This window comes from Gallus gallus, chromosome 22 (assembly GCF_016699485.2).
Source record: "Gallus gallus isolate bGalGal1 chromosome 22, bGalGal1.mat.broiler.GRCg7b, whole genome shotgun sequence".
Lineage (NCBI taxonomy): Eukaryota > Metazoa > Chordata > Aves > Galliformes > Phasianidae > Gallus > Gallus gallus.
The window spans coordinates 2,032,282-2,059,995 of NC_052553.1; the positions used below are offsets into that span (position 1 = coordinate 2,032,282).

General features: G+C 42.8%; 1 protein-coding gene and 1 long non-coding RNA gene across 5 annotated transcripts in view; one reads left to right on the forward strand and one right to left on the reverse strand.

Moving 5' to 3' along the window:
- Nucleotides 1-27,714, forward strand: part of UNC5D (unc-5 netrin receptor D) — a 90,307-nt gene that overhangs the window by 39,653 nt on the left and 22,940 nt on the right. For 2 of the 4 annotated variants that reach the window (XM_424529.8, XM_004947582.5), the window contains exons 2-8: nt 3,980-4,198; nt 9,653-9,796; nt 9,870-9,973; nt 22,178-22,358; nt 22,681-22,848; nt 23,804-23,968; nt 26,503-26,535. In XM_424529.8, coding sequence (XP_424529.4) covers nt 3,980-4,198; nt 9,653-9,796; nt 9,870-9,973; nt 22,178-22,358; nt 22,681-22,848; nt 23,804-23,968; nt 26,503-26,535 — 1,014 coding nt within the window. The remainder of the gene's footprint in view (nt 1-3,979; nt 4,199-9,652; nt 9,797-9,869; nt 9,974-22,177; nt 22,359-22,680; nt 22,849-23,803; nt 23,969-26,502; nt 26,536-27,714) is intronic. The other 2 variants (XM_004947581.5, XM_040651522.2) reach the window with 1 other exon arrangement.
- Nucleotides 8,323-27,714, reverse strand: part of LOC107054966 — an 87,138-nt gene continuing 67,746 nt past the window's right edge. The window contains exons 4-5 of the long non-coding RNA XR_005841539.2: nt 19,830-20,053; nt 8,323-9,863 (exon numbers count right to left, since the gene is read on the reverse strand). This is a non-coding gene — a long non-coding RNA (uncharacterized LOC107054966). The remainder of the gene's footprint in view (nt 9,864-19,829; nt 20,054-27,714) is intronic.

The following is a 27,714-nucleotide window of genomic DNA, read 5'->3' on the forward strand; positions in this document are numbered from 1 at the left end:
AGCAAATGTACAACAGACTTATTGCTTGCAAACAAAACAGAACTGTTCTTGGAGCAGAATGCCAATGGCTCTGCAGTCAGCCCATGGAGGGGGCTTAATTTTTAATAAATGGAATATATCATTTTTTAAAACATGTATAGCTTTGATATAGATAGGTTTAGAATACAGGATTATGATAGAGTAACATTAATCTCTGTTGGCACTAAAAAGGCCACTAATGTTTCATGAGCATATTAATCCTAATTGATGGAAACAAATGCAGTGCCCTCCTGTAACCCATTAAAGATGTTGCTAGGAAGTTCCTGCTATGAGTTCTGTGCAACAGCAGGGATGGAGGGGGTGCAACAGCACAGTGTCAGCTGAACATGAAATTCATGGGGAAAAGAGGTGTTACTGAAGCAGACTGATAGAGGGAAAGAGAACGGCGTAAAGGAGGATTGAGGAGATGGCCTGGGTCACATTGGCACACAAACTCTTCTCAGTGAAAGCTGTTGTGCTCACTTACAGAGCGGTACTTCAGAGGCTTTTATTGTTACACCAAAATGCTGTTGACATCGTAGGGTTTCTTTCAAATGGATTCTGTGAGAGAAGGCATTTGGATTATAGTGTTGTCACTGTTGTTTGGTGAAAAGTGGGGGAAAGGGAATTGTTCAGAGAAATACAAGAAATAGGATCGTGTAAGGAAAGTACAGCTCACAGTGAAGGGTTCCCATGTGTGTTTCTTGTTGGTTGGTTCAGATCAAAGTGTTGACTCGTCCTTCAGCAGACACAGGCATTTCTTGTGTTTTTTTCACCATGAAGCAGTGAATTATTCAAGCTGGCTCAGTTGTTTCCAAGTGCTGCAGGTCATTCTGAGTTCCACTCACCACTCCTGAGCCCATAGAGAACCTTCTGTGTACAACAGTACTTTCTCTTAATGTCTGTTTTATCGCTGCTGGAAAAAGCATTGAACCTTCACAGCCTTGTAGATGTGCAGTAGGTTACATAGGAAGGGACTGTTAAAGCAAATAGATGAAGAGACATTTGCCTTGATTTTTAATCTTGTTGAAGACAGCGGATCTCCTGACTCTCACCCTTCTCCTCTGCTCAGGAGGACACAACGTCATCCAAAGCCTTCTAAATTATGAAGGAATATTGTATGCAGCTTAGTATGGTGTTAATAGAATGGGAGCTTAGGTCTGTGGCGTTGGGCTGCTGGCTGCACTGCTGGCTCGCAGTCACAGTGTCCATTTGCAGACTCACTGCTCACCCTTCTGGAAACTGAGACTGCCAATGCCTGCTGCCCAGATTTGTTGTCAGACTTCGTGATGCTTTAAAAGCAGCGATCAAAGAAGCCACAGTGCTGTCAGAGTGAAATGGAGAAAAACCAGCACAGAAATAGGTGTAAAACAAAGCTCCAAGTGGAAGCACCCAGCCTAGCATGCAGTCCTATGCAAAAGAAATAGAATTCTTTACGATTCAGATAAGCGAGGTTTGTTTGCAGCTGAAGATTTTGAGCACACTGCTTTTGTGTGATAATATTTTAGATTTACTTCCACAACTTATTGCACATTCTTTTTTTTTTTTTTTTTGGAGTTTTCACTGCAGAAAATTGCCAGGAGGGATGGATTTTGTCTTCCCTCGGCTGGCAGAACAATTTTCCACCTGTCGCCCAAATATTTGATGGGGAGGATTGTGCTACAGCTGCTGGAAGTTCATACTTTATGTCCATAGGAAGGCTCTGAGTCTCACACTGCCACCTGAGGTTGGCTCTCTGAGACGTGCCCTGCACGTGTGACTTCCAATGTGTGCTGCTAAGATGGGAAACCCCACAGTGGCTGCATGACATGTTTGTAAGCAATGCCTGACTTCCCACCTGTGCTCCCCTTTGGACACATCCCTTCAGTGGGGAGCAGTTTTTGTAACTAAACTGGGGCCATGAGTTGGAAACGCAACTTCAGTGCGATTTGCCTTCATTCTTTTAACCATCTGACCCTGCCACGTATGCAGAAATGTGGGGCTTTTTGGCGGCCATGCAGGCATTGATGGGAATATGAGATTTTGTTGCCCGTGTGAAATCCTTTAATGCCTGGAAATGTTATTTCCACTGCCACACGGATTTACTGAAGTCTATGGGGACATGGTATTTAGCAAAGATTGACAATGCAGGAAACAGAGAGAGCGGTCAGTAATCAAACATGCATGCTGATGAGTCTCACTGCGTGATTTTTTCTTTAAACTCTATACATTGAAAGTGAATCCAATTATTACTCATTCAGCACCGCTGGTAAATGATACAGAACTACTTAATTAGTATGAGTGCGACACAGGGATTGCATTGTTCTGTCCTGTCACTCACTGTTGTGGTGACACAACTGCCTTCTCCTCTGAGTCCCTATGGCTGAACCTTGAAGGCTGACAGTTATAAATTAAAAGCTGCAATATCTTGAAATCAAAACCCTTATAAAGTTCCAATATGCTTTAGATGAATGTTAGAACAAGTGAGGTGCCATTGCAAGAAAACAGAAAAGAAAGATGTGTTAAATTAAAAAGCACAAATGGTAAATGAGTGGTGTCTGTTTGCAGGTGCTCATCAGTAAGCCAGTGTCTTGCTGTGAAGTCCCAACCCCACCTGTGAGCAGAATTACGCCCCTCATTTCAGCACAGTTTGGGTTTCATCCTTTGTATCTCGCTCCAAACAGCAAATTTAGGGGCTCCCAGTGCAGCATTCGGAGTTCTCTGACTAAAGGGATCCCTGTAAAGTTGCCCACTATTCTTCCCAGAGCCTTCCACTCTCCCTGCTATCCCTGGAGGTGCTGCAGATGGGGCCCCGTGCAGCCCAATGGGAGCAGTGGGCTTGGAGGTCCCTTCTACCCATCCCTCACCCACCCACTCTGTGTCCTCCTCCACACAAACTCATTGCTGCCTTGTGAGGCACTCAAAGAATTGCTGGCAGTGTGGGATTCCTGTGCCTCTCCAAATTCCTGGGAAATAGAAGTGTCATTCTATAAAGCATGGATTTAATAAGGCCTGCAGGGACGCAGTATTACTGAAGATTGACAAGATGAAAATTGGCATAACTGTTCAGTAGTAAAATGCTAAGAATTATGATAATATTTTATAAAGTACACTAAAAATGTAGCTTAAAACATTGTGAAAAATGGAAGTCTCTTGGTCTCACTCAGAAATATAATCATTTCCCATCACCTACACGGTGTGTAGTTTCAAATACAGATACAGAGTATTAAGCGGGGTTACTTCTATTACAAATAGTTGCCATGTGCTCTTTATTATTCCTGAGTGCTTCTGCTTTCACATCTAAGCAGAGAAATAGAGAAAATAGGACGTGCTGATCGAGTGCCTTTGGATCCTCCTGCCCATGGTGCAGCCATACCCCCTGCAGGCTGTAGCCCTACAGGTGCCATTTTTCAACATCTACAGCACCTTAAAGGGCTGCAGGAAGGGGGATCAGCATAGGAGCATATTGAACATTTCCTCTTAGTGGGTTTGGAAACACAGTTTGCTTATTTCACTGCTGGAGTGCTGCAGTAATGCTGCTCACATCAGTGTGTTTCTCCATGGTTAGCACTCTGAGCCCTTCTAAATGTGCAGCAACTGTTCGAAGGGCAGTCAGCATTGGAAAGAAAGGGAGCTTTGGTGGTTATGACTCTGAGTGCTGCTCGAGAGAATAAGGTTCAGCTCGACTTCTCCCATGGATGTCTTGTGTGATCTGTAGTGACCCATTTAATCTTTGTGCCCATCTATAAAGCTTGGCAGTGTGGATGAGGTCTTTTTCTGATGTTCCTGGAAGTTCTTCCATTATTGTATTGGTGTGTGCCAAGCTCCTTGGAAAGCACAGTCCTGACAACTATTGCATTCTTCAAGGTTTTCTTTAATAAAATTAGTTGTTAATAAAATACAAAAGTGGTTTACAGCCAATTAACCAATACAAAAATAAAACAATGTGAAAAATATGTGCTTTCCTTTCTGTCCCTTTCAGGAAATGATAACAGCGAAGCCCTTCCAGAGTCCATCCCATCTGCTCCTGGAACACTGCCTCACTTCATGGAGGAACCAGATGATGCCTACATTATCAAAAGCAACCCCATTGTCTTACGGTGCAAAGCCATGCCAGCCATGCAGATTTTCTTCAAGTGCAATGGTGAATGGGTGCACCAAAACGAGCACGTGTCAGAGGAAAGCATGGATGAAGCTACAGGTAAGGGGCAGCATCATTGGGGAGGTGTAACTGAATGTGGTGTCTGTCAACACTGTGTGGAACGGAGCAGAACGCATTATGAGAGGCACAACCAGAACTGGGGCTGTGACACAGTTCCGTGGCAGAGAGCTGTGGGGTGCGCTGAGCTGGAGGAGTGGTTATTTGCTAAGTGACGAAGTTCAGCAGGAGAAATCCATTGTGTGAAAGTGTCCCTCTCTAAAGGAAGGGAAATGAGAAAGTTGAAAGTGATTAACAGATTTGATCATGCTTCCAGCACACCCTCTATCTTTTCTCATTTAGAAGCATCTTGATAAGTATTGCAAACCAATTTAATGCTGCGCTGTCTTGTAATTTCACAATGCAGTTTTGTTATTGCTTTCCTGCTCTCTTTAAGTTCCACGATTGCTAGGCAACTCCGCGTGTTGGAAATAGCAGCGTAGGCACAGCATCCTCTCCATCAATACAAGAAATTCCTCTTTAGAGGGGAAAAAACCACACAGCTAAAAAAGAAGATGCATCTCCTAAAGTGACAGTGGTGTTTGGCATTCTCTGTAAGTGACACATCCTGAAGAAATTTCATCCTAACAGGTTTTTGTAAATGCTAATCTGGGTGAGTTCTAATTTCTCCAGTTACCTTTTCAGAACGAATTTAATAGGCGTAACCTTTACTTCTAAAGGCACTGCTGAATCAATATAGAAGAAATGTCGTTCCTAAATGTTTTTCTTCCATATGGTTAATGAAAAGCTGTCTTGTGAATGCTGCAATTATGTTCTGTAAGCCTTGGATTAATAATAGAATAAAAAAAAGATGAAGCAATGAAGCAATGTTAGGTGGTAGGTTTTCTGTTTTGCTTTTAAATAACACCCGGTAACACTGAGTTTTGAGACATGGAGGCACAGGCTTAGCAAATGGGATCTGGAATATAAATGATGCAGATTTGAATTTAGCCCAAGGGCAGAGCTAGCACTAAAAGTATTGTTTGCTGTCTGCACGCGGGCGTGATCCCAATAGTTAATGTGCTCTAAAAGCCGTGATGATCCTCAGCACACAGAAAGGTGCAAGGAATGGCTATGTTGGGTGTTGGAGGACAGGCCTGGATGTTCTTCTCTCCCACAAACTACTTCAGAATCTTTCCTCAGCTTTCAGTAAACATCAGATGTGAGGTTTTTTGGGGGGGAGTAAATGAGTTCTCTGACAGTCCTCTCATCTCTGGAGCCAAATCCAGGGAATAAACATTTCTGCTACCCATCACTCTGTTCTGCACACTGCGTGGGCTCCATCTGTGAGAAACTGCACTCAGTTTATGGCACAAGTGGTGCCTCTGGTTAATGAGTGTCAGTGTGTTCACCAAAAGGAAGTCACAGTGTGCAAAAATGGGGCTGCCCTTTTCCATCCTTCCGCTCTTTGGTGTGTGATGGAAATGCAGAGAGGAACTGTAGAATAGTGGTGAAGAATAGAAACAAAGAGGTGAGGAAGGCACACATCTTAGCATCTCTGCAAATTCCTGCCTGTGTGTTCTTAGCCAGGCTGTGCATGGGGTGCGTGATGAGAGCCAGTATGTGGATCTGAGGAATAGAAGCAACATGAGAGGAAGGGCATCAATTTTATAGCTCTGTATGGTATGTAGTTAAATGCTGGGCTGACACAAGCTGGCTGCCTGAGGGTGTACAAAGGGTTCTGGGGGCTGATGGTTTGCATTGCAGTCTGTGCTGCAGTGGCTTTGCTGCTGCTGATGCAGGGCAGGTAAGGCAGCACGTGCCATGCCTGATGGTTGCACTGCCATGGTCCACTGCTCAGTTACAAACCCCATTATTTCATCTTCTGCCTTAGTTCCTGAGCTGCAAAAAAGGGATGGAGATCCACGGTATGCCTTTTTTGTTTGTTCCATAAGCATTGCAGCGGGGGAACTTTGCTCACTCTGTGTGCTCAGAAAATAAGAGCCTGAGCTAATAGATCCTACAGCGATAAGAATATAACAGTTATGGTTTGACGTATTTCCTTCTGCTTTTCTTCTCTCTTCTGAATGTTGAGGACTGCACCTCCAAATTAGTTTACAAATATCTCAACTTCGGTCTTACTGCAGGATCAGACCACTAAAAGTAACTCGAGTTTCCTTGTCTGATAAATAAAAGGATTGCAGCAATAACTGCTGTCAGCGTTTTTTCTCATTTAAACAAATAAAGCTGACAAATGCTGAAGTTCTGTGCAGCTCTGTTATGTTTAGTACACGGAGAGCAATTATTCATCTGCTGCCAACATTAGTCTATCTGCAGCTAAACCATCCAACAGTGCAGAAAGCTTATTAGCATCTCAGTACTACAGTCATAATTTTATATTCTGGAAGGCTGTACTGTGTAACAAAAGATGATGGTTATAATTTGCACAATAATTTAAAGGGTTGCCTTGCAGTGCTTATTAGAGTTACACGAGTTACAGGTAAAATGTTGTTCTTGTTTATGATGTGCCTGTTTTTATTTGCCTGGATATCCTTTTTCTCTGTGTCATTTCCTATGAATGTTTTCTCTGGCGTTTTTGAGACGCAGATGGTGAGTGAATATATCTGCTGGTGAAATGCAGCGATGATAAATGAAGAATATATGCCTCTGTTCCCCGTGGGTTTGCTTTCTGTAGTTGGTTCTAAAATAAGTGGAAATAGGTGTACTTTCTCCATAGACAACACACAAACAACTTTCCCCAAAGAGTGGATGTCCTCTGGAGGTCCCCTCCAACCTCGATTCTGTTATTTTGGCTGCATCTGTTTCATGGATTGGCACAGCAGGGCAGTCCAAGGGGCTGAATTCCTGCCCTGCTTCTCCCCTTCTCACTGCATCTCTCAAAATCATGCACTGTTTGGCTGCCTGATTCAAAGCTCATTAAGTGTTGCTTCAGGCTGATATACAACAATTAATATTAATTAACATTTCTGTGAAAGGAAGAGCTGGGCTAGAGAGCATTCTACCTTAACAAACCCTAATCTGTAGATGCCTTTATTCAGTGGTGACTGCTCAGTGTTGTACAGCATCAGTGAGCCTAGAAATGGTTCCTGCTCTTCCACACATAATGATTTTTCAGGTTCGTATCAGTAAAGGCTCTGTTGCTTGCACCAGCAGCAGCGTAATGTGCAGTTCTCAACTCCTCATTTCTGTTCACTGCTTCCAGAAATTCCTTGAGTAGCTTGGAAACTGGGGGAGTTCAGGAGAGATGGAGTGTATCATAATCAGGTGGGGAACGGCCAGGGAGGTTGGAGCTAATGGCTAGTGAGGGGATGAGTGGATTTTCCCCAGGAAGATGCTATCTGAGGTTGTGGTGGGGATAAGCTGACTATGGAGGCTATCTATAGGTAGTTGGGTACAGCAGGGTGCCCTGTAAACTTCTTACTTCTGTAGCAGTTCAGTCTGCTGCACCTTCGTGGCAATGCACAGAGCAGCATTGCGTTTGTAGGCAGCGCAGGCTCACAGGCTGATAGGATGTACGTGGCTGCACAGCAGTGTGCATCAGCTAATTGAGTGCTGGGTGAGTGATCCCTGACCGGAGACAGCCATCTCAGAAAGGTCACTGTTTGTCAAGGACTGATTGTTTTTCATCCTTGTCAAAGAAGTCTTTAAGTAGATGGGTTGCAACCTCGTTGGACATGGCTGCAAATTAGCTTGGATTTGGAGGCTTGAGCTTTTGAGGCTCTGGAGCTTTGAAATCATCCAGGGATTGCACACAGCTTGATTTGTCATGGGTACAGTATCAATAAAATGTCTGTCAGTGTTGTCCAGCATGACAGAATGAGGAATGTTCAGCCTCTGGGACCTGCTGTGTCAGGTCGCCAGGACTCCAAGGGTCTCTAATGGGACTTATTGTGGCTGCTCTTATCACTAACCCGTAAACATCACTCTACAGAAAGGTTGTATGGCTGAGAACTTGGGCATTCATTGCTCTCAGAGTAGCCTGAGTGTTTGCTTTGAGATGGTGCAGTTTCATCATACGCCTTATAGCCCATGTCAGCAGGGAGGGGGGTTTCCAACAGAACTGTTGGGTTCTGCCAGTGATGTTTTCATCATTACAGGAACGAAGGGAAGCTTTTGTAAACAATTTTGTTGAAAAATGCATCAACATAGTAAAAACAAAGCACAAATAGAAACAACCAGGAAAGCTCTGTTTATTTATTACAGCGTGGATAAATATTTGAACTACTAAAATGATCTTTGAGACAACTGAGGAAGCTCTTGGAGGTGTGGCCGTATCTTAAGATGTCCTTGGGAAGCATGACAAGCCAAACAGGAGAAATGAAAAGAAACAATGTGAAATTGTGGAAACATAACAAAAATGTTGTATTGCTTTATAGCATTTAAAGCTCCTCTGCCCTTCCCCACTGCTCTCCAATGAGCGTCCCCAGTGGCCTCAGCTCTCGTCTGTCAGAGGACCAGGCTGACTTCATGGTGCCTTCCCGAAGTGCGCTACCCAGCCATTTGTTAATGATGCCTGAGATTAAGTGGAAGCCAATTTTTATGGAGTTCAGGTTTAGAAACTTCTTGGTGCTTTATAAATTCACAGGCATGAAATATTTTAAGATTGAGTTTTCATTCATTTCCAGTGAAGGGGAAATAAGCACCTTGGGACTGCACCAAAGGAGAGAAGGAAGGAAGCAGAAGGCATGGTTTTCTTCTTCGATTTTCAAATTAATGTTTTTCTGACTAGCTCTCCTAAGTGATTCTTAATGCCTCTTCACAGCGATTTGGATTATATTTCCTCTCCCCAACGTTGTCATACGAAGGTAGTTACAGATTTAGCATACAGACAGATATAGCAAACATTGTGATTGTATAAAATAAGGTGTCAGGCTTAGAAGGCCTCTATTCTTGTTATCTTCTCTGAAACAAAAGCTTCTGCTCTGAAGGGCAATGCTGCTGAATGTTGGCTGTGTGGGGGGGTTTTGGAAATGGCAGCAGGAGGAAAAAAAAAGCATGAGGCTTTTCCCATCGTTACTCCTGGTTTGCCTTCATTATTCCATGAGATCCCTTTCTGAGCTATTTAGATGAACCTGTTTAATTCCTATCACTTATGCATAGTTCTGGTTGTTCGACTTCACTGGGGGTAATGGATGGGCCCACCAGGGTACTTCAGAAGGAGTTTCAAGTTCACTGAGTGTGGTAAATGGGAATACAATTTCACTGTATGTTATGCAATGCCAAATAATCCCTCTGAGAGACAGAAGGCACAAGAGAAAAGGTTTCTGACTCTTGCAAAGGCCACAGTGGGTGGGTGATTCATTTCATTTGATGCATTTTGACCTATTCAGCTTTTAGGATTTAATTAATGGTAATATATGATTGTCAAAGTAATTAAAGCTTTGCCTTGATTAAAAATGGAATTGTTTAATTAAAAGAAAAGCGTCGGCTAACCTCAGCTTTATGCCCAAGGAAGATAGCTCACATCACTTCATTTTCTGTATCTTTTCCCTTCAGGCCTGAAGGTCCGGGAGGTGTTCATTAATGTGACGAGGCAGCAGGTGGAGGACTTCCATGGGCCAGAAGATTACTGGTGTCAGTGCGTGGCATGGAGCCATCTGGGGACCTCGAAGAGCAGGAAGGCATCCGTCCGCATCGCTTGTGAGTAGAATGAACCTTCTGATGTTCTCGGATGTGTTGGAGTTGTAATGAATTCTTGTGTTGAACTCTGCAGATTTGAGGAAAAACTTTGAGCAAGACCCCCAGGGGAAGGAGGTTCCTATTGAAGGGATGATCGTTCTGCACTGCCGGCCCCCCGAGGGCGTCCCTGCAGCTGAGGTGAGCTTTCTGCATGAGACACAAGGAGGGCTCAGCACTGTGGGCTTCCAGGCCTGGTGGTGGTGGCAGTGCTCCCAATTGCAAGAGGTTGGGTCTGCGTGAGTTGGGCTCTCTATGGGGGATTGTGCTATGTTGATGGTGTAGCGCTATGTTGACTATTTTGGGGATCTGAGTTGCTTTCCTTTTGTTACTGCTCCTAAAAATGCAATGTTTAGAGAGGAGCAGAGTTTCAGGTGAAAATCTGTATAAATCCCATGTGTATTGCTTGAGATCCAAGGAAACAAACAATGAGTAAACGGGTACCTGTTACCTATTGAGTAAATAGACTTCTACCTAAGCATGGTTTGCTGAGCTGATTGCTTGCACTTGTCTGGTTTTCAATTTACTGATGGTTAAATGTCCACAGAATGCTGTCCTTGTTGGAATTGGACCATTTGAGGAAAAATGGTGAATGCTGTTTACATTTTACTGAGAATTTCAGTATTATTGGCTTTACGGTCAACAATCAAACAATATTTGTCCTTTTGGAAAGTTAGGAATGATACTGAATGAAAAACTGGCATTTCAGTTGTTTTCTACAGATAAAAATTGCAGAGTTCTCAAAAAGCCCTGATTTACTGGTGCTGATGGTAAAATTGTTATTGCTGCTAATAAAGCCTGTATATCGTAACAGGTCATATTTGCTCTGGACAATAAAATCTCACATAAAGGCTTCACATAAAGGATTCAAGGCTAATTCTGTGCTCATCAAGGTAAACTGTCTTCTGAAAATAATTAAGTGTTCAAATGAGTAATGGCTGTGGTCTGTGGCAGTCAGCTCCATGTTGTAAACTCCTTTGGTATCTTCAAGTTATGGGAGACCTACCCTGTTAAGTATGTGGATAAGAAGTAATGGAGAGAGCCCATAAGATTTGCTCAATAATATTTGGGTGTGTGTATGGTACCAAATAGTGTAGAATGCTGTAAAACCTGAGGCTGGCAACAAATGATAGGCTTGAAAACAAGAATTTCTCTCTTTAGAGTTTGGATATGAAGTCCTAGGTGGGAAGCCTTGAAGTAACATGGGTGAAGCTCATGTCAGTTTCAGTAGATGCAAATCATGGTGTGGGGAATATGCTTAGGAGACTCTCACCCTATTTGTGTTGCTGTGCCAATGAGTGCCTGAACCCCTTGGAGAAGATTCTGATTATTCCGTTAAGCACAGAAGTGCAGCACCATTATTTTCCCAAAGAGCACACAGTTCTGTGCCTGCCATAGGAACAAATTAATCTGGCCATTTATTTCTGACCATGGTGATGAAGGACTGGTGCAGTCAAATATCCAATCACACCATGCAGCTCGGTGAGGGACGGACACTTCATGGTGGGATGAAATGTAAATTCAACTCCATTATTGCAGTGAGCCTGCCCCAATATCAACAGCATAAATCTTCACTTCTGGAATTATTTTTCTGCAGCTTAAAGGTGCTGAGGAATTGTTAAACCTAAGGATAAAAATGTCCTACGCTGTGGCTTAATCTCCCAAATCCTCAGTCATTAGCTCTGTAAGAAGTGAAGTGGGGGTGGTGATGGCTGATAGCAGAGCTTCCTGGGCAACACTGGAAGGAGTGCCTTCCCTTCTCACTCTTCCTTTCTACATACGTAGGCACTCCTCAAATATTTTCACCCATGTACTTTCAATCAGTAGTGATACTTCCTTTTCTAAAGCTGAGTGTAGTGACTCTCAGGATGGTTCTTAGTGTGGTACCATTGTGAGGTATGTTGGTGTCCCCAGGTGTATTTCTTTATTTTGGGGGTGAGATGACAGTGATGAAGACCAAACCTCACAGAGATGTTCTCCAGAGAGAACTCCTCTAGATCAAGTTTGGTTTTATTGAGAGCAGTATCTGCTTTTACACTGTTCTAAAATTAATATGGCTTCAATATCTCATCATTGGTAGCAGTGAAAGTATCAGAATTGACGTTTCTTATTAGTATCACTTTCTGAATGTAATATATAAAAAAGGAGGTAGTGGAGTATGGATTAACGATTTGGATCCATAGTTGTAATGTATCCAAACTATATATGACATAAGACCTGGCTTGTATGAACTAATTTACTAATAACGGGAGCCAATGTAACATTGTCAGTGCTGTGTGCTCACACAGTTCACTTGTAGTAAATGGTCTTTAAGACGGATAACACATTAGTTGAAAACAAACAACCAAGGAGGATTACAAATAAGGAATTGCAGTATTCTAATTCAGCTTTAATGTCACACAGGCACGAATCAAGAGCTCCAAATCCTGCTGAGGCAAGCTCTGGATTTAATGCTGCTTTGAAATGCGCTGTGCTGTCTTGACTCATTTAGCAGCAAATTGCAGTTGCTTGTGTCAGCTGGGTCTGAAGTACAAGACATACAGAAAAGGATCTCTCTAAATCTGCATTCTCTTTCCAAGAATGTGATTATTGTGTTCATAGAGCTGAAGTCCATCTCTTGTGCGTGAAATGCTATTGAATGTGCCCAACTGTTACCACCTTCTGTGCTCTTTGGAGCACCCAGATCAGTGCACCTTGTTCCTAGGATGCTCAGACTTTGTTTGTTTGCAGGCCCAGAAATTAGCTGCCATCAGCCCCACAGACCAGCCTGTATTTCTGCTCTGCTGCCTTTTCTAGGTTGCCCACCTCTAGAGTTGGCTCCAGTAAGTAGAGGAATGTAAGGAAGTTCTGCTTTGGGAGGTTGCTGAGAACATGCAGCATTCGGTGCACACTGCCACAGTAAGAAAACCCAAATCCTGACACTGGGCATATTGCAGAAAGGTTTAAAATCTTCTACTCATGCATTTGCATGGCAAGCAAAACAGAGCTGGTGAGCAGCTGTGCTTGCAGGCATCAGCACCAAACCCAAATAAATTCCTTTTTTTTTACGAGTTAAACAACAAAACAAAGAAAATCCAGCCTTTGAAGTAGAGCATCTGATAGTCCCCTGCTGCAGCAAATGCTGGTTTAAACGTAACAGTCTCTGCTGGCACAGACTGGATGGGAGCAGAGCCATTTCTTTCCCAACTGCTGCAGTGTTGGCTCTGAGAAGAGACAGTTCTGGCTCCCAATCCCCACAAGAGATTCTCCCCATAGATAAGTTTATTAATTGTGTGCAACAGAGGCCTCGTTTAGCTCGGGGTGTGTGCAGGGCTGCAGTTGTGGTGCAGCACAGGAGCTGGATACGCTGAATCCACACCTGCTGGTGGTTTCTGGGAGCTGCCAGGTGGGTGCTCAGCCTCGGGTCTCTGCTGCCACATTTGGTGAGGAAGAACCCATAACCCTTTGTGTGTTTATGAAGATGTAAAGGAGTTAAAGCCAGCTGGGTCCTTAAGCCCCACTGCTCTCTTTTTACAAATCTTGACTTTAGATCAGTGCAAAGCAAAGGAGGGGCAACTTTCTGCAATGGATGCTAAGCCCTCATCCCCATGAAGTGTTTACTGCTCCTTTCTATGTACTACAGTCATACTATTAACGTGATCTAGTTCTGTTCTTACGTACTGTCATGACTATATACAGCAACTTGGGTAAGATTTCATATCCATAACGTTGGCGGTCAGTAACCACAATTGTCATGCCTGAATGTTTTCCTCTTCTCTTGCTAAAGGATATTCTTCTATTAATTTTAAGGACATGCTGAGCATTGTACTCAGTGCCTCTCAGTGGCACATTCATTTACTTTAGAAGTGAAATAATGAAGAATTGAACAACTTGATTCTGTCCTTTTGTGCAAGTCTGTACCAGTTGGGCTGCATCTGGAATCAATATCACTAATAGATCCTGGTGCTTTCCACAGGGTCCTGGAGTCAGCAAACAGAATGAATTACAGCATCCTCTCTGGTTCATTGATGGCATTTCTTTCCTGTCTGCTTCTTGATGGTTGTGACATTGCACAATGTGATGGTCATTGAACTGGAGTCTGGAAAGACTTGGTCAATATACATTTTGTGAAGTTCAGGATCATCTCTGTTCTGTATGTTTTACATTATCAGTGCATAAGAGTGGAATTTGGGGGTGTGGGAACAAATTAAAACGTACTTTTGTAGCTGTTTTTTGCTAGTAATCTTTTCAGGCATCTGTTTTTAAGTTCTTGTCACTGTTCTGGTCAGGGGCTGTGCTGTATTGGGCACATCAGTAATGAGTCTTCCAACATGACAGCAGAGATGAGCATTTCTAAACAGCAGGCTTTCACGTAAAGAAAACCAAACCCTTTTGCTTTCTGGATTCTGCTCACCTTTACCAGAGCAGTGCTGCAGTGCTTATGCTGCTAAATGGCAGAGCTGTGGTTCTGTGTTGCATGTGGTGTAAGCTTGGGGAGCCAAGTCCCAACTGGAAGTGCTGGATGGGGAGCGCTGATGAAGTTAATTGGAGCAGAAGTTGGCCTCGAGATTTATTCCCAATCTCTTTTATTGTAAGTAAATACTTTGAGATTAAATCTCTGAATAGTTCATATTTGGGTACCAACGACTTGCAGATCCTTCTGCATCTGCTGTTGTGCTGAACTGTTGTTGATGAGTGTGAACCTGTCTTGAGAGCCCTGCAGAGGTCTGCAGAATGCTCTAAAATATCTTTATCATTTATATCCAGATATATATTTAGGATTTAAATGGGGCTGTATCCAGATACTTGTTCAAATTTTAACACAGATTTTGACACTTTAATGGACTGCTGTAGAAGTTCCAGTGAATATCTGCATGAGTTCTGATGGCTTATTTACTGCTATAGCTTTTAATGGAAATAGAAAATAATTTCTCTTCTGGGCAGCATCCATCCTGCTGCAAACACATCAACAAAATGCAAAACCCACATAAAATTCACAAGCTGCAGAGTTCAGAAAGCAGTGAGAATCATTGCTGCCTATTTTACATAGGCTCGTGTATTTATGGGACTTGCACACATACTGTAAAACGTAATATGGCAGGATAATGGGATTGTAGTAAAACACTATGGCAAAAAAGGCTGCTGAATTACTGTCTCCAATGAATCTTGTTTCTAGTTACACAGAACAGAGTATGATTACTAAATGCAAACAGCACGCGTTGTACAGAGGTTGTTATAGATCTTCAACCCTGTGTCTGAGATCAATCTCTGCTTTGCTTTTAAGGTATGCTGGTTACAAATACAATACCTGCATTTCATTTTATGCCAAGAATGTTTCACTTTTGGGGCTGGGCTTGGTATGTGTGATGTGTCTGTGAGTATTCATCTCTTCTTAAAGACTGATTTCACTTCAACAACCACTGCCAACATCCATCTCCTTGAAATCATAAAATGATGGGGAATGTAAGAAGTGTAGTAGTTAACTTAGACATGACAAAATTACACATGGTTGTATTCGGAATGGTGAAACAAATTCTTTTTGCTTTATGAAGGAATTATGCAAATTCCTGGTTCTTAATGTGAGCAGTGACAAATAGATTTCAACACTTCGGGGCTCCCAAGTGTTTCCCTGCAGGTGCTGGAAGCGCACACACCCAGGGCTCAGTGGGTGCATCCCACGTCCTGCTGCTCTGCAGGAGGGATGTCTCAGCTTTAGATCTTCAGGCTGAAGCAGAACTCCCAACTGCTGGGGGGGAAGATATTAAAATCACTAACAGGGCCTTCCGAGGTGCTACCCATAGCATAAGGTATGTGTAACCTTCTGCTAATCTGCTGGCAAAGGCAGCTGATCAATACGAGACCTTCCAATTCTGAATGAAGGGTTTGTTTTGGTACAGACACCCAATGGGATTTCTGCTCCTGAATTAGACTGTAAAATGCTGATAGTTTTCAGGGAGTGGGGGTGGGGGGTGGCACTTTCCTCTGTGATACCTTCATGTGGCAGAGATGGAAACCTGTGTTGTTACTGGGGGTGATGCACAGCACACTGATCTGACTGCGTTCAGAACATAGTCCTACTTAATAGTATGCAGGCCCTTATTCTACACAACACTTGCTCAATTAAAGCCTCTTCTTTAAGCCTTTGTGTTCCACAGATGCATGGACAACACAGAAACAGAATAAAGATTCTGTTTGCTTAATATGCCGTTTCATCTTTGCTTGAGTCCCACATTCATTCCTTCCCTTCGGCACCCCACCTCTGTGAGCCAAATGCTGCCTTGTTATCTTTCTGCTGGTCTTTGCTGTGTTTCTTTTTTCTTCCCTGAAGCACCTCATCTTCAATGCCCGAACGTTTGGTTTTTTATTATTCTTTAACCTAGATCATGGGCGAGGTATTACAACAGCAGCTGTAATGCACAGAGCCTGGAGCCACACTCTTTCCATGTTCAAACAAAGAATAGTTTTTAAAAGCAAAACAGCTTCTGATTATCGGTGCTCATAAGAAGCACTTTAATGCTGTTGCTCAGTATGCAATAATAAAAAGCCTTACGTTTCACTGTTATTCTGTGAAAGTGGGGAATTAAATAGGACCTGGCTTTGCATAGTGGTGGTTTTCCTTCAATCCATTGCAAATGGTATAGAGGGGTTTGTTGGCTGTGGATGTTTCAGCACATTGCAGCCTTTGAGGTTTGCTGCTCATAGAATGATGGACTCGAGGGGCTGAAGGGCTGAGCAGCCACACGGAGAGGTCGGTTTGCTATTCTGTCCTTTACACTTGGCTATGATTTCATTTTTAAAGATTCTGTCACTAAGTTCAGTGTTGGAATGGATGTTATTTGAACACTGCAAACTCCTGAAATGTTATGGAGAACCACATTGTTGACTCAGTATCTTTGCTAATGTTTGCCCTGTTGTCCTCTGATGTTTATCTACGTTTCTGCTCCACGCAGCTGACCTGCAGATCAGCATCCCCTGTCAAGGGGTAGCAGAGGGAACAGATGGGGCAGTGGCTGTGCTGTGTGGGCTGCACAGAGGTGGCTGCTGGGCCTCTGCATACAGTGTGGTTTGAGATTTTGACCATCTTCTGGTGTAAGCACCAGAGTCAACAGCATTGCTCTCGAGTCTTAAGAGAAAATCCAGCTTTTTGTAGAGAAACTGAACACTTTTCATGTATGGAGCATTGCTACTCATCATAAAAGACCTGCTTATCTCTATAGGCTCTCATAGCTGTCCAAAATGAGTATTCGTGCTGGATTTCAAGCAAGCAGTTGAACTGGTGCTGTGTTTTCCCCCTGTACAAAGCATGCTTTTTTTTCTTGACGTCTGATTTGTGTTCTCAGCATGTCAGCGCGCCCAGGAGCAACAGACAGAGGTCATGAGATAGAAATGCTGAAGCAAACAATTGTTAGAATGAGGGGGAAAATGTGAGAGGACCTGAACAGAAGTGAGTTCCTCTGAATGGATAATTCCTTTTTTTCTAAAGACTTCCACTCGGGGGCTTTTCTTTTTTGAGGTACTGTTTTGCAGCAGTAAATATTTTCCTGGTACTGTTTTCAGAAATGTGTTCAATTTGAATGCTTGGATGTGAACAATAAGGCTTTGTCATTATGCTTATAATTCTAAATGATAAAATATAATATATAATTGTGTGAAAGTTTCCTAGCAAGGCTTTTTAAACTTGAATACAGTGCACATTTCTGTGAGCAGTAGGATCAGACCTGTTTGGTGGAAGACTAATTAGAATCATTATAGAACCATAGAATGGCCTGGGTTGAAAAAGACCACAATGCTCATTGAGTTCCAACCCCCTGCTATGTGCAGAGTCTCCAACCAGCAGCCCAGGCTGCCCAGAGCCACATCCATCCTCGCCTTGAATGCCTGCAGGGATGGGGCATCCATGACCTCCTTGGGCAACCTGTTCAGTGCATCACCACCCTCTGGGTGAAAAACTTCCTCCTAATATCCAACCTAAACCTCCCCTGTCTCATTTTAAGACCATTCCCCCTTGTCCTATCACTATCTGCCCTTGTAAACAGCCATTCCCCCTCCTGTTTATATCCTTGTTGCCCCCGACTGGTGTTTTATTTACCTACATCTAAAAGATGTGACTCTCTCGCATGGACAACTGGGACTCACATGGCATCTCTTGCTCAGGGAGGGAGTGGATGGCTGTGAAAGGAAGAGCAGGGAAGGGGAGTGCCCCTGGGAAGGAGGGCATCTCCCAGAGCTCCTCTTCTAATGCTTATAGAAACAGGTAAGAGGTATAGCTGCAAGAACTTGTCTTAGAATTTAGGACAAAATGCTGTTGTGGGTACAGCTTGCATAAAGTACAACAGACTGCACTTGCAATTTTCAGTCCACTCACATTAATGCCCATTTTGGTAAATTGCACTCTCAAAATCATAGCAAGAGCAGCTGGTTTATTGTCAGTTGTGACTAGTGCTGTAATTGGAAGGGGGAGGAGAGCAGGGAAAATGTGAGATGCCTCTGGAGTGTGGAGTATTTCCATATCTGCTGTATTTTAGTGCAGATTCAAAAATCATCTGCCAGAACTTGTCTTGTGATGAGGTGTAGCCCATGTGCACACAGTGTTTTCACTGCCTCTCATGCTCTTCCTTCCTATTTTTGTGACTTCTGTGCAACTGGCTTTTCTTTTTACATCAAAGGAAGCTCCTCCCCTCCAAAGTCAGTAACCTCCAAATATTTTGACCCATCTTCCACAAGCAAGGGAGATGTGTATGTGCCCTGATGATCAGTTCTTGCAGTTCATTCCCCTGATCCCATCTAAACCTTCAGCTAATTGTGTATTTGCAGTCATTTCTGTGTCCTGAATCTCATCACTAACACGCGTACTGAATGCAGTCCCAATGCAAACACATTTTTTCCTTCAGTTATGTATAGGTACGTGTATGTATGTAGTTACAGTGCAGTTGGAGTAACCTTGATGTCTATCACAATGAGATCAAAGGAAAGCAGAACAGCACAGTGACTATATGGTGATGTGTGGTACTGTAGTGAGAACGTTATGCTGTTTCAGAGGTGAAAAGATTGTCAGTAGGCTGAAACATTCAACCTATCCAGCCAAGCTGGCATGAGAAAACACCCCCTGGCAGGTATCTAAATGGTTTATGACTTCAAAGTAGCAGTTGCATTTGTTACTGCACTTTCTAGTTGTGTTTCCTTCTCACAATACATCTTTTTGTCTAAGCTAACAAGGGTTCTCTCTATTCAGGTTCTGCTGGTGCAATATACTCATGCTAGTCACATCATCATCTGAAATGAGTATCATTGAAGTACTGTGAAATTGGTATTGTACAACATCACAGGTCCCAGCAATGTTTTACCACTGAACATATAGGTATACATTTAACATAGTAAGTTATTTGTGTTGCAGGTCTGCTTGGCTGCCTTTAGTGACAGAGCACGAGTTGCACGTTTGTTAACTAAAAATTGTATTTCTTTATATGGAGGGAGTTGGCTTTTAGGTATGTTTTTTAGTGTGTAGAACGGAGGGTTCACTACTGGATAAAAAGGGGTTTTTCTTAAAGATATCTCAGTTACATTCTGGAAGTTGTTGTATCTGAGGACTACCTCTTACAGAAACGACTGGTAAAAAAGCTTGATGTCATTGTGAGCACAACAGCAGTGCTGTGGGCTCATTGTTTCCTTCTGAGCATCCCACGTCACAGCGCTGAGGAATGCGCACTTTGTGCAGCACACTTGTAAAGCAACGTCTGTGGGTTACTCTGTGCCCTCAGATTTTGTGTTATCCTGAAAAGGAAAAGCTTTGGCCTTATTAGTGCTGATTCTTTTATTATTAACCATCCGACAACCTACCATTAGCAAAAGTGCATTTAGCAATGTATGTTCTTAACAGTGGTTTAAAATAGTTTGTCTGAGTCAAGCTATTGCTCACCTTCGTCTTTAGCATTACAAATGGAGAAACGCATACCAGTTGGTTATCTTTAGCATTATATTTATCCAAGAGCATACATGAAATACATGTCTATTTTCTTACCTCCTCCTGACACGTCAGCCCTTTTCCCCGTCCTGGATTATTCACCAATATCAGTTTTTGGTTGAGGTTGTAAATCACACAAACCAAAACGCTTGCTTCATTGCAGTTTGGATGTGGCTCTGAGTTTGGGTTCCAGAAGAGAAGACAGCAATGGTGTCTGGCCTGCATCGGACAGCCTCCCTGGACTTCATTTGCTGTTTGAGGCTTACCCCCCCGCAAGGCACCTGGAGCAAAACAGGCAGAAAGGAAATGCATTTGCAGCACACTGCCCTTGAGGTCTTTTGCAACCACTGAGAGCATCTCTTCAAAGAGTGGTTCCTGTGTTGTTGCCACATTGCCAACAAGAGTGCAAGCTGATTTAGGAGTTGGTTGGTGTGTCAGATTCATGTAACGAGATTATATATTCAATCTAATGAAGGAAAAATATGCTTACCAGAACAGCATGACAGTTCTGTGATTAAATGATTCGGTAACGTTGTTCTCTCGGTGGATTAATTTAAAAACCTTCAGCAGGTGGTTGACCTGCTGCTGTGTGCTTCTGCAGGTAGGCTCCTTGCAAAGAAGATCAATGCTTTTTGATTGTGTTGATAAAATAGTATGTGGCCGGGAAGGTAGACGTGAATTGCTTGGATCCTGCAAGCGGACTTTTGTGGTTATTAATCTCCCACAATGACTTATGCTGATGGGAGGTTTCTCCTTTATATCTATGTGAGTATTAGGATAGAAAGCAAAACCAAACTGTAACAAAGATCTGTTGCCATCTTAGTCCAACACTACTAGCAGAGAAACTGCCCTGTCTGTCCTCATCCATTCTTGCTGCAGTGCCGAGGAAGGTTTCCTAAGCATCCTGCGTTATTGGAAGTAAAAATTTCATGCTAGATCAAACTCAGTCTTGAAGGGAATGGATTTCCATCCCTTCCATAAAACACTGTAGGTTGCAGTAAAAGCCATTTTTAGTAAGGCTTTTAAAGATTTGGGAATATGAGACTTAAATCAGTGATAAGGTAGAAAGTGTTTTTTAATAGGTATAGGCCTGAGCCGGTCACTGTGAGGAGGAATATTCACCCACAACCAATGTTAGCCTAGTGCTCTAGCCTCCCAAGGTGTGCTCTGGAGTCAGCAGAGGGTGGTGTGATGCACTGGAGAACAGGTTGCCCAAGGAGGCTGTGGATGCCCCATCCCTGCAGGCATTCAAGGCCGGGCTGGATGTGGCTCTGGGCAGCCTGGGCTGGTGGTTGGTGACCCTGCACACGTAGCAGGGGGTTGGAACTCAATGAACATTGTGGTCCTTTTCAACCCAGGCCATTCTATGATTCTGTGAAAGTGCTGGAAGCCTTCCAGGCCTTCCCTTTGTCTTCATGTGCAGGAGAAGCTATTGCAAACCTTTTTTATTAAAAGAAACTTACTTGGAGAAAAGAATTCATCTTTACTTCTAACGCGTTATATTCTCCTGTCGAGGAAAAGCTGTAAACTGTTTACACTCTAAAAAACATTTGTGCTGCCTTTAGTCAGGTGTTGACCTTTTCCCATCTTAAAATCATGAAGCATTTATCTAGCATACAGAAAGCAATTGATTCTCTCTTCAAGAGGAGCTGACATTCTAACTATATTATCTCTGATATATGTGTACTCAGGTTATTGACCACATGAGAAAGTCAGATGTTGTGTTTAAAGGGCAGGGTAGTATAATCTACAGGCAGGAATACTAAGGTCTTTTGTCTTCTGACCTATAAAATTATTGTGTGTGCCCAAAGATCTCTGAGTTGCATTGCTTCTTCTGGGTGTTAAATCTCTTTGTGTTCCTAAGCAAGATACCCTAAAAAGAATGGAAGATGCAGTGATGGGCCAGCTGGCCTTTGGGGTGTTTCAGTTGCAGTGGTTGATGAAGAACCCCTAAGGCATCAAATCATGCCATGAGATGCTTCTCATCTGCTACCTTTTTTCTAAGGTTTAACTATTAGGTTGGGTATTAAAAACAACAACAAAATCAAGTAATTTCTATTAATGTAAATAAGAATATTCCTAAATTGTCATCTTACAGGAATTTACCATTTGTTTAACCTCCCTCTCCAGTCTGGCAAAGGAAGCATAACGCATAGCTGCAGGAACATTCCGTGTCGAGTTAGTCATCGTTCCTCCCTGCATTGCACAGATGCTGTCTGTGTAAACAACCAACACGATGTGAATGCCTGTCTTGTTGGGAATCTCATCCTACCTTACTTTTTATTACAAACAGCAGAATAAGTTGGAAGTATCATTTAATAATGAAGTCATTGAAATGTAACTTTGTGGACTTCCTGCTTCCATCTTTTTATATGTCATGTTATGTTTTCTTCTTCCCTCCCCAGGTGGAATGGCTGAAGAATGAGGAGCCCATAGATTCCAACCTGGATGAGAACATTGACACCAGGGCAGACCACAACCTGATCATCCGGCAGGCGCGTCTGTCCGACTCAGGGAACTACACCTGTATGGCTGCCAATATTGTTGCCAAGAGGAGGAGCATGTCTGCAACTGTCGTGGTTTATGGTTGGTGGAAATGCAATAATTGTATAATGATAATTATGGAAAAGCTTGCTTTTCCTGCCTGAAGTCGTGTGTTTAGCACACAACTGGTTCTAAATCAAATGGCTGTTGCAAATGCAAACTCCTGTTACATCTTAATTCTCTTGCTTAAGGCTGAGGTCCAAAATGATGACTTTCCTGTTTGGGTTGGAAGGTTCTACTAAGAGCCCTTGTTCCAGATACCAATAGGCTAATTCTGCTTACAAACGAAGTGATCTGAGCAGATTTGTTGTTCAACATCTCTTAGAGCACCTTTCACCTCCTCATGCACGGTTCTGTGTTGCAGTGAATGGAGGTTGGTCGTCATGGACTGAGTGGTCCAACTGCAACGCGCGCTGCGGTCGGGGCTGGCAGAAGCGATCGCGGACCTGCACCAACCCTGCCCCGCTCAACGGAGGGGCGTTCTGCGAGGGGATGTCCGTGCAGAAGATCACCTGCACTTCTCTTTGCCCTGGTGAGACACGCACAGTCCTATAAGGAATCACTTCAATGGCGCACTTTGGGTAGACCTTTTTCCTTTTGAAATGCCTGGTAGACAGTTGTGCTTTTACGAGCCTACTGAGGTTAAAAATAACAAAACAAAAAAAGCCACTTGCATTTGTTGTAAGTGAACAAAGCTGCCCTTACCTAATTTTGGAATCTCTGCTTCACAAGTATTGCTAAAGAAATTCAGGAGGATTGTATGCATTCAAGTTCGCAGACCTTGTTTGCCTGGGGTCACAACACAGCCCCTTTGGCTTTTAGCAAATCTCTGTTTTAGCTTTGGAGTTTTTGACACAACATGTTCTGAACTGGCATTTAAACAAAAATTAATGTTTTCAATACTTGTCTCTGTGTTAACCTGATTTTTCTTCAGTCTTATGCATGAGAAAAAATGGAAACTCTGGCCTCCCTTCTCCTTTGGGACAGGGTCAGACACAGCTACGTATCAGTCAGCAAAGCACCATACTGATCCATCGTGTTGCACAGGGCATTAGCCAGAGATCTGCAAGGCTGGCTGTGCTTTTTGTGTCAATGTCAGCATCGTTTCTTTGGTAGGTTAATGTGTGGCCTCTTTGCATCAGGCTGTTTTAAGGCAGAATTGGCACTGAAGCATTAGAAGCTAATAGGTAGGTGGCACCAGAAACGTTTCCTCCTGCAGTTTTAATTGACTACACTTGCAGAGTATTGCACACTGGTGCTACTCTAAAAGTTTCTACATTGCACGTTCAAGGCGGTACATTGTAATGCTGCATTTTAACTTCACATCTGATGCTGTACAACTCTTGAGAAATAAACACAGCCTTGTGTTCTGCTTGGTGTGACCTGAGGGGAGATATAAAACAAGTTTTCTTTGTAGGAACTCGGAACTACGGCAGTTTGGTAAGCAATGACAACACTTGCTGCTTTTTTTTTCCCTACCCATTCAGTGGATGGAAACTGGGAGGTGTGGAGTGAATGGTCTGTGTGCAGCCCGGAGTGCGAGCATTTGAGGGTTCGGGAATGTATTGCACCAGCGCCACGAAACGGAGGGAAGTACTGCGAGGGCCTGAGCCAGGAGTCAGAGAACTGCACTGAGGGGCTTTGCATTCAAGGTGGGTAACAGTTTGTGCTGCACGGCCCAACACGGGTAGCACAATCCAGGTATGGTGCTGGATCTGCCTCACATCTGTGTCAGTAGAGCTCCCGTGGGTGGTTTCGCTGTTTTTTGTAGCATGTACTTTACCTATTCATTATCAGATGACTGAAAATACAAGTAAAGGTTTTCTGCGATGTGTAATTATGGCCATCTGCTACAACATATTTCATAGAAAGTACTCCTGAGCTTCCTTCTTTTTCGTGCAAGTGAATTGGCAAAGCACCATCATGAATACGCTTGGTGCAAGAGCTGTTTTAAGTCAAAGTTAACTTCCAGTTTCTTGCAAGTAATAAACAAAGGCAAACCTACTTCACAGCCAGTTCCCTGGGAAAAGATTTGCCCTTCTTAAGTGTCTGGAAAGCATCTCCTTAATGAAAGGAGGCCCCGTTTAGGTCATGTTTCTAAGGAAGGCCTTAATGATGCTGCAAGGTGGTGAAGACCACCCGTCCTACTTTGGGTGTGATATCCTTGCACATTGTGTGGTTGCATGTCTGTCCTGCATTCCTGTGCAATGCTGTGCTTATGCTTTGGGGGCAAAGGAGCAAATGCTAACCTGAAAGGAGCATCTGGCCTGGGGAAAAGCCATGCTTGTTAAGCACTGAGATGGATGATTTATGTTTTACCTGACAGAGCAGGCTTCATTCCATGGCAGCAGTCACTGGAGCTCCCCCTGTCCTTGTAGCACAGTTTGTTTCAGATACAGACTGGGCCTCTGGGCTCTGCTGCGGTAATACAAACACAGGCTTTTCCTGGCAGCTTCTCCAGCTCAGCTTCTCTGCTTCTGAGCTCATCCAGGCAGGTTTTGGAATGCCCCTCTGTCAGTCTCTGTGTGGCACTGAGTTATCGCTTCAGTATCAGCTGTCTGATGTTACAGAAGTGCAGTGGGTCAGTGCTGTGCTAGGCAGCTCTCTTTCAAGGACTAGCTCTTTTATTCAATATTGATTCCAGGAGTAAATTTGGCAGAAGTATTTTAGGACAAAACTCTCTGCAGGTTTTTGCATGAACAAAGGTTTCATGTACTGGTCAGATCTCTGTCCGTATTACTGCAGGTAGAGGAAAAAGGATGGAATGCTTGGAGTTCCCCTCATAGGCCTGGTACCAATCCACAGTAATTTGGTGTTGAGAGCCTTCTCAGTATTTATACACAACAGACTTTCAATGGGACTTGAGCAGCATAAGAGGAAGTCAAAGCCCTGTGCTACAGAAGCTGTTGCTCCTCCTTTTGCTGGGCAGTAGCAGAGAACGTGCTGGCTCTGGGATTTCCATGTGCATTCAATTAGACTGAAGTATTGAACGTCTCATTTCTTTCATCTTAGAGCTTGATGCCATTCCTCCTTTATGGGTCGTGCTGTATACGTATACTGGTGTCAAATTATTTTTAGGAGTGTAATTGCTTTCTCAGCTAATAGGAATTGATGCAATTACCCTATTTTTTGAATCCTTTTCCCCTGCTCATCTTCCGATATGTTCCTTTCCTTCTCTGCTTTCCATCCCACTGGGAATTGCAAAGGAAATGCAGTGCAGTGCTTCAGATAACTAATCTCTTGGAGGTTATTTATCAGGCACAACTTGTTAACTTTGTTCCTTTCATGAGGCAAAAATAGAAATGAAATGTTCCTCTGGTTAACGAGGAGGAACTCTAATGGAAGTAAAAGGAAGAACATAAGATGCTGGAGATATGTGGCCATGTTCTGAACAAGCAGGAACAGTTCTAACCCCCAGTGGGGATTTTCTGACTTGGTGTCAGTGAATGAAACAGCAATAAATGGGGGGCTGTGCTCAGGTTATCCCTTCTTCAGTCCCTGACCAGAGAGGTTGGGAGTAGAAGGAGGCATCCTTTCAGTCCCAAGAATGTCACTTCTTCCTGATTCTTGCTTTGGTTTTTGATTGACTGTGGATGGATCCAGATAGCCCAGTCCATGTTTTACTAGTGTAAAACCCCAGCTTGAAAAAGTTAATTGCACATCTATAAATTCATACTTAGATGTTCAAGTAGTGCATTGGTTCTGTATGTTATTTTTATACATGCATAGAGGTCAGTAGTTTTGTGTACTTAATAGAGACATAAATATGAGTATATTGTATGTTTTGAGGGATAATAAATGTCTAAAATATGTCACTAACTTTTTAATATATCAAGCATACAATGAAAAACTTCCTAACTGAACTGTCAAGTGATCCACTTCCATATATTGAGCTTCCTTGTTGGATGCATTGTGTTCTAAATAACAGCATCCAAAAAAAGCTAACAAATACTCGAATTAACCAAGTGAGAAATGGCTGCAAAAGGACTTCCTGAAAGCAATTCAGAATAAGATGAAGGGAAAAAAAATATAGACAGTGTAAAATATTCACATTGTCAGCAAACACAGAGAAAATGTTTCATTTATAGAGCTAGACAGACGCGATACAGGAAATAGATGTGCTCCATGTAAATTTATTAAGTGCAACTTTCTCTCTCTCTCTCTCTCTGTCTCTTTCTCTCTCTAGATAAAAAACCTCTTCATGAAATAAAATCCCAAAGTAAGTTATTTTCTTTCCTCTTGTAAATATGATTTTCCTCATCTTCTCTGCCATTCTGTTTTATTTGTTTAGAAACTGAATTCAGCTGAAGGTTATATGAAAGGCTTTCATATCTACTGAAAGCATCTTTTTAGCGGCTTGGTGATCATAGCTTTTAGACTGAAAATAAAAGGAGTGACTGTTCTTCAGTAATTTTGTGTCTTGCTGAGCCCTGCATATCTTCACATCAATCTCTTGAGGACTTGTGATTAGGGGAAAACTAAAAAGGTAATATAGGAGTTTGGCTTTCTTGGTTCTAATCTGTCTCCACTACTTGCTCTGCCTTGGTCAGCTCATTCGATTTATCACTGGTGAAGGGTGTTTATGTGCTTTATGACATATCATTTGTATACTGCTTTTCAGGAGCTCCTATCCTGCATTGTTCCTCAGTTTTCCATTGATTTCAGTGGAATTTTAGTTAAAATAAGAGTGGTGCCTTTGGTTTGGATTGATTAATTGAAAGACTTCATTGAAAGAGAAGGCGCCCTTCCATCGGAGCCACAACCTCCATGAGGCCTGTCCCCTTCTAAAGCTAAGACATTGCTTTTCTCTTATAAACCTTACACAACGTTTTGAGGATTACTCACTGCTTATTTTTCAACAAAATTTCTTTGAATTTTGACTAATGAATAAATAGATTAATAAATACTTTTTTTTTTTTTTTGCTTAATTCCTTTGAAGGACTTAGTACAAGAATCCATTTGTCCTGTGCATCCAATGTAGTGGGTGCAATTGTTTGTATCTTCTTTAAAGAGAGATTCTTCTGTGATGTATATGAATGGCGTGTTTGTCACAGGGATCCCATTATCTGAGGTTTCATGGGAGGTACATCCCATGTCTGTGGTCTTGGGGCCGCCTCCTGGGTCGCACCAACCCATCTATGTGGGACTGAATGCAACTGGCACATTTTTGTATATCTGTGCTGTTCCCATTTAATTAGAGAATCCTGAAAGAGCATTAGTTAAACTGCTTTAATTTCTGATTTATTAAAAAAAAAAACCCTTGATGGCATTGATTTTAGCACGTAAGGTTCCTTGGAGAATTAAATGGTTTCTTTAGCTGTGGGGTTAGAAACATGTCGTACAGCCTGCTGCTATTCAGTGAAACAGGAACTTCATTTAAGACTACATGAATCATCGC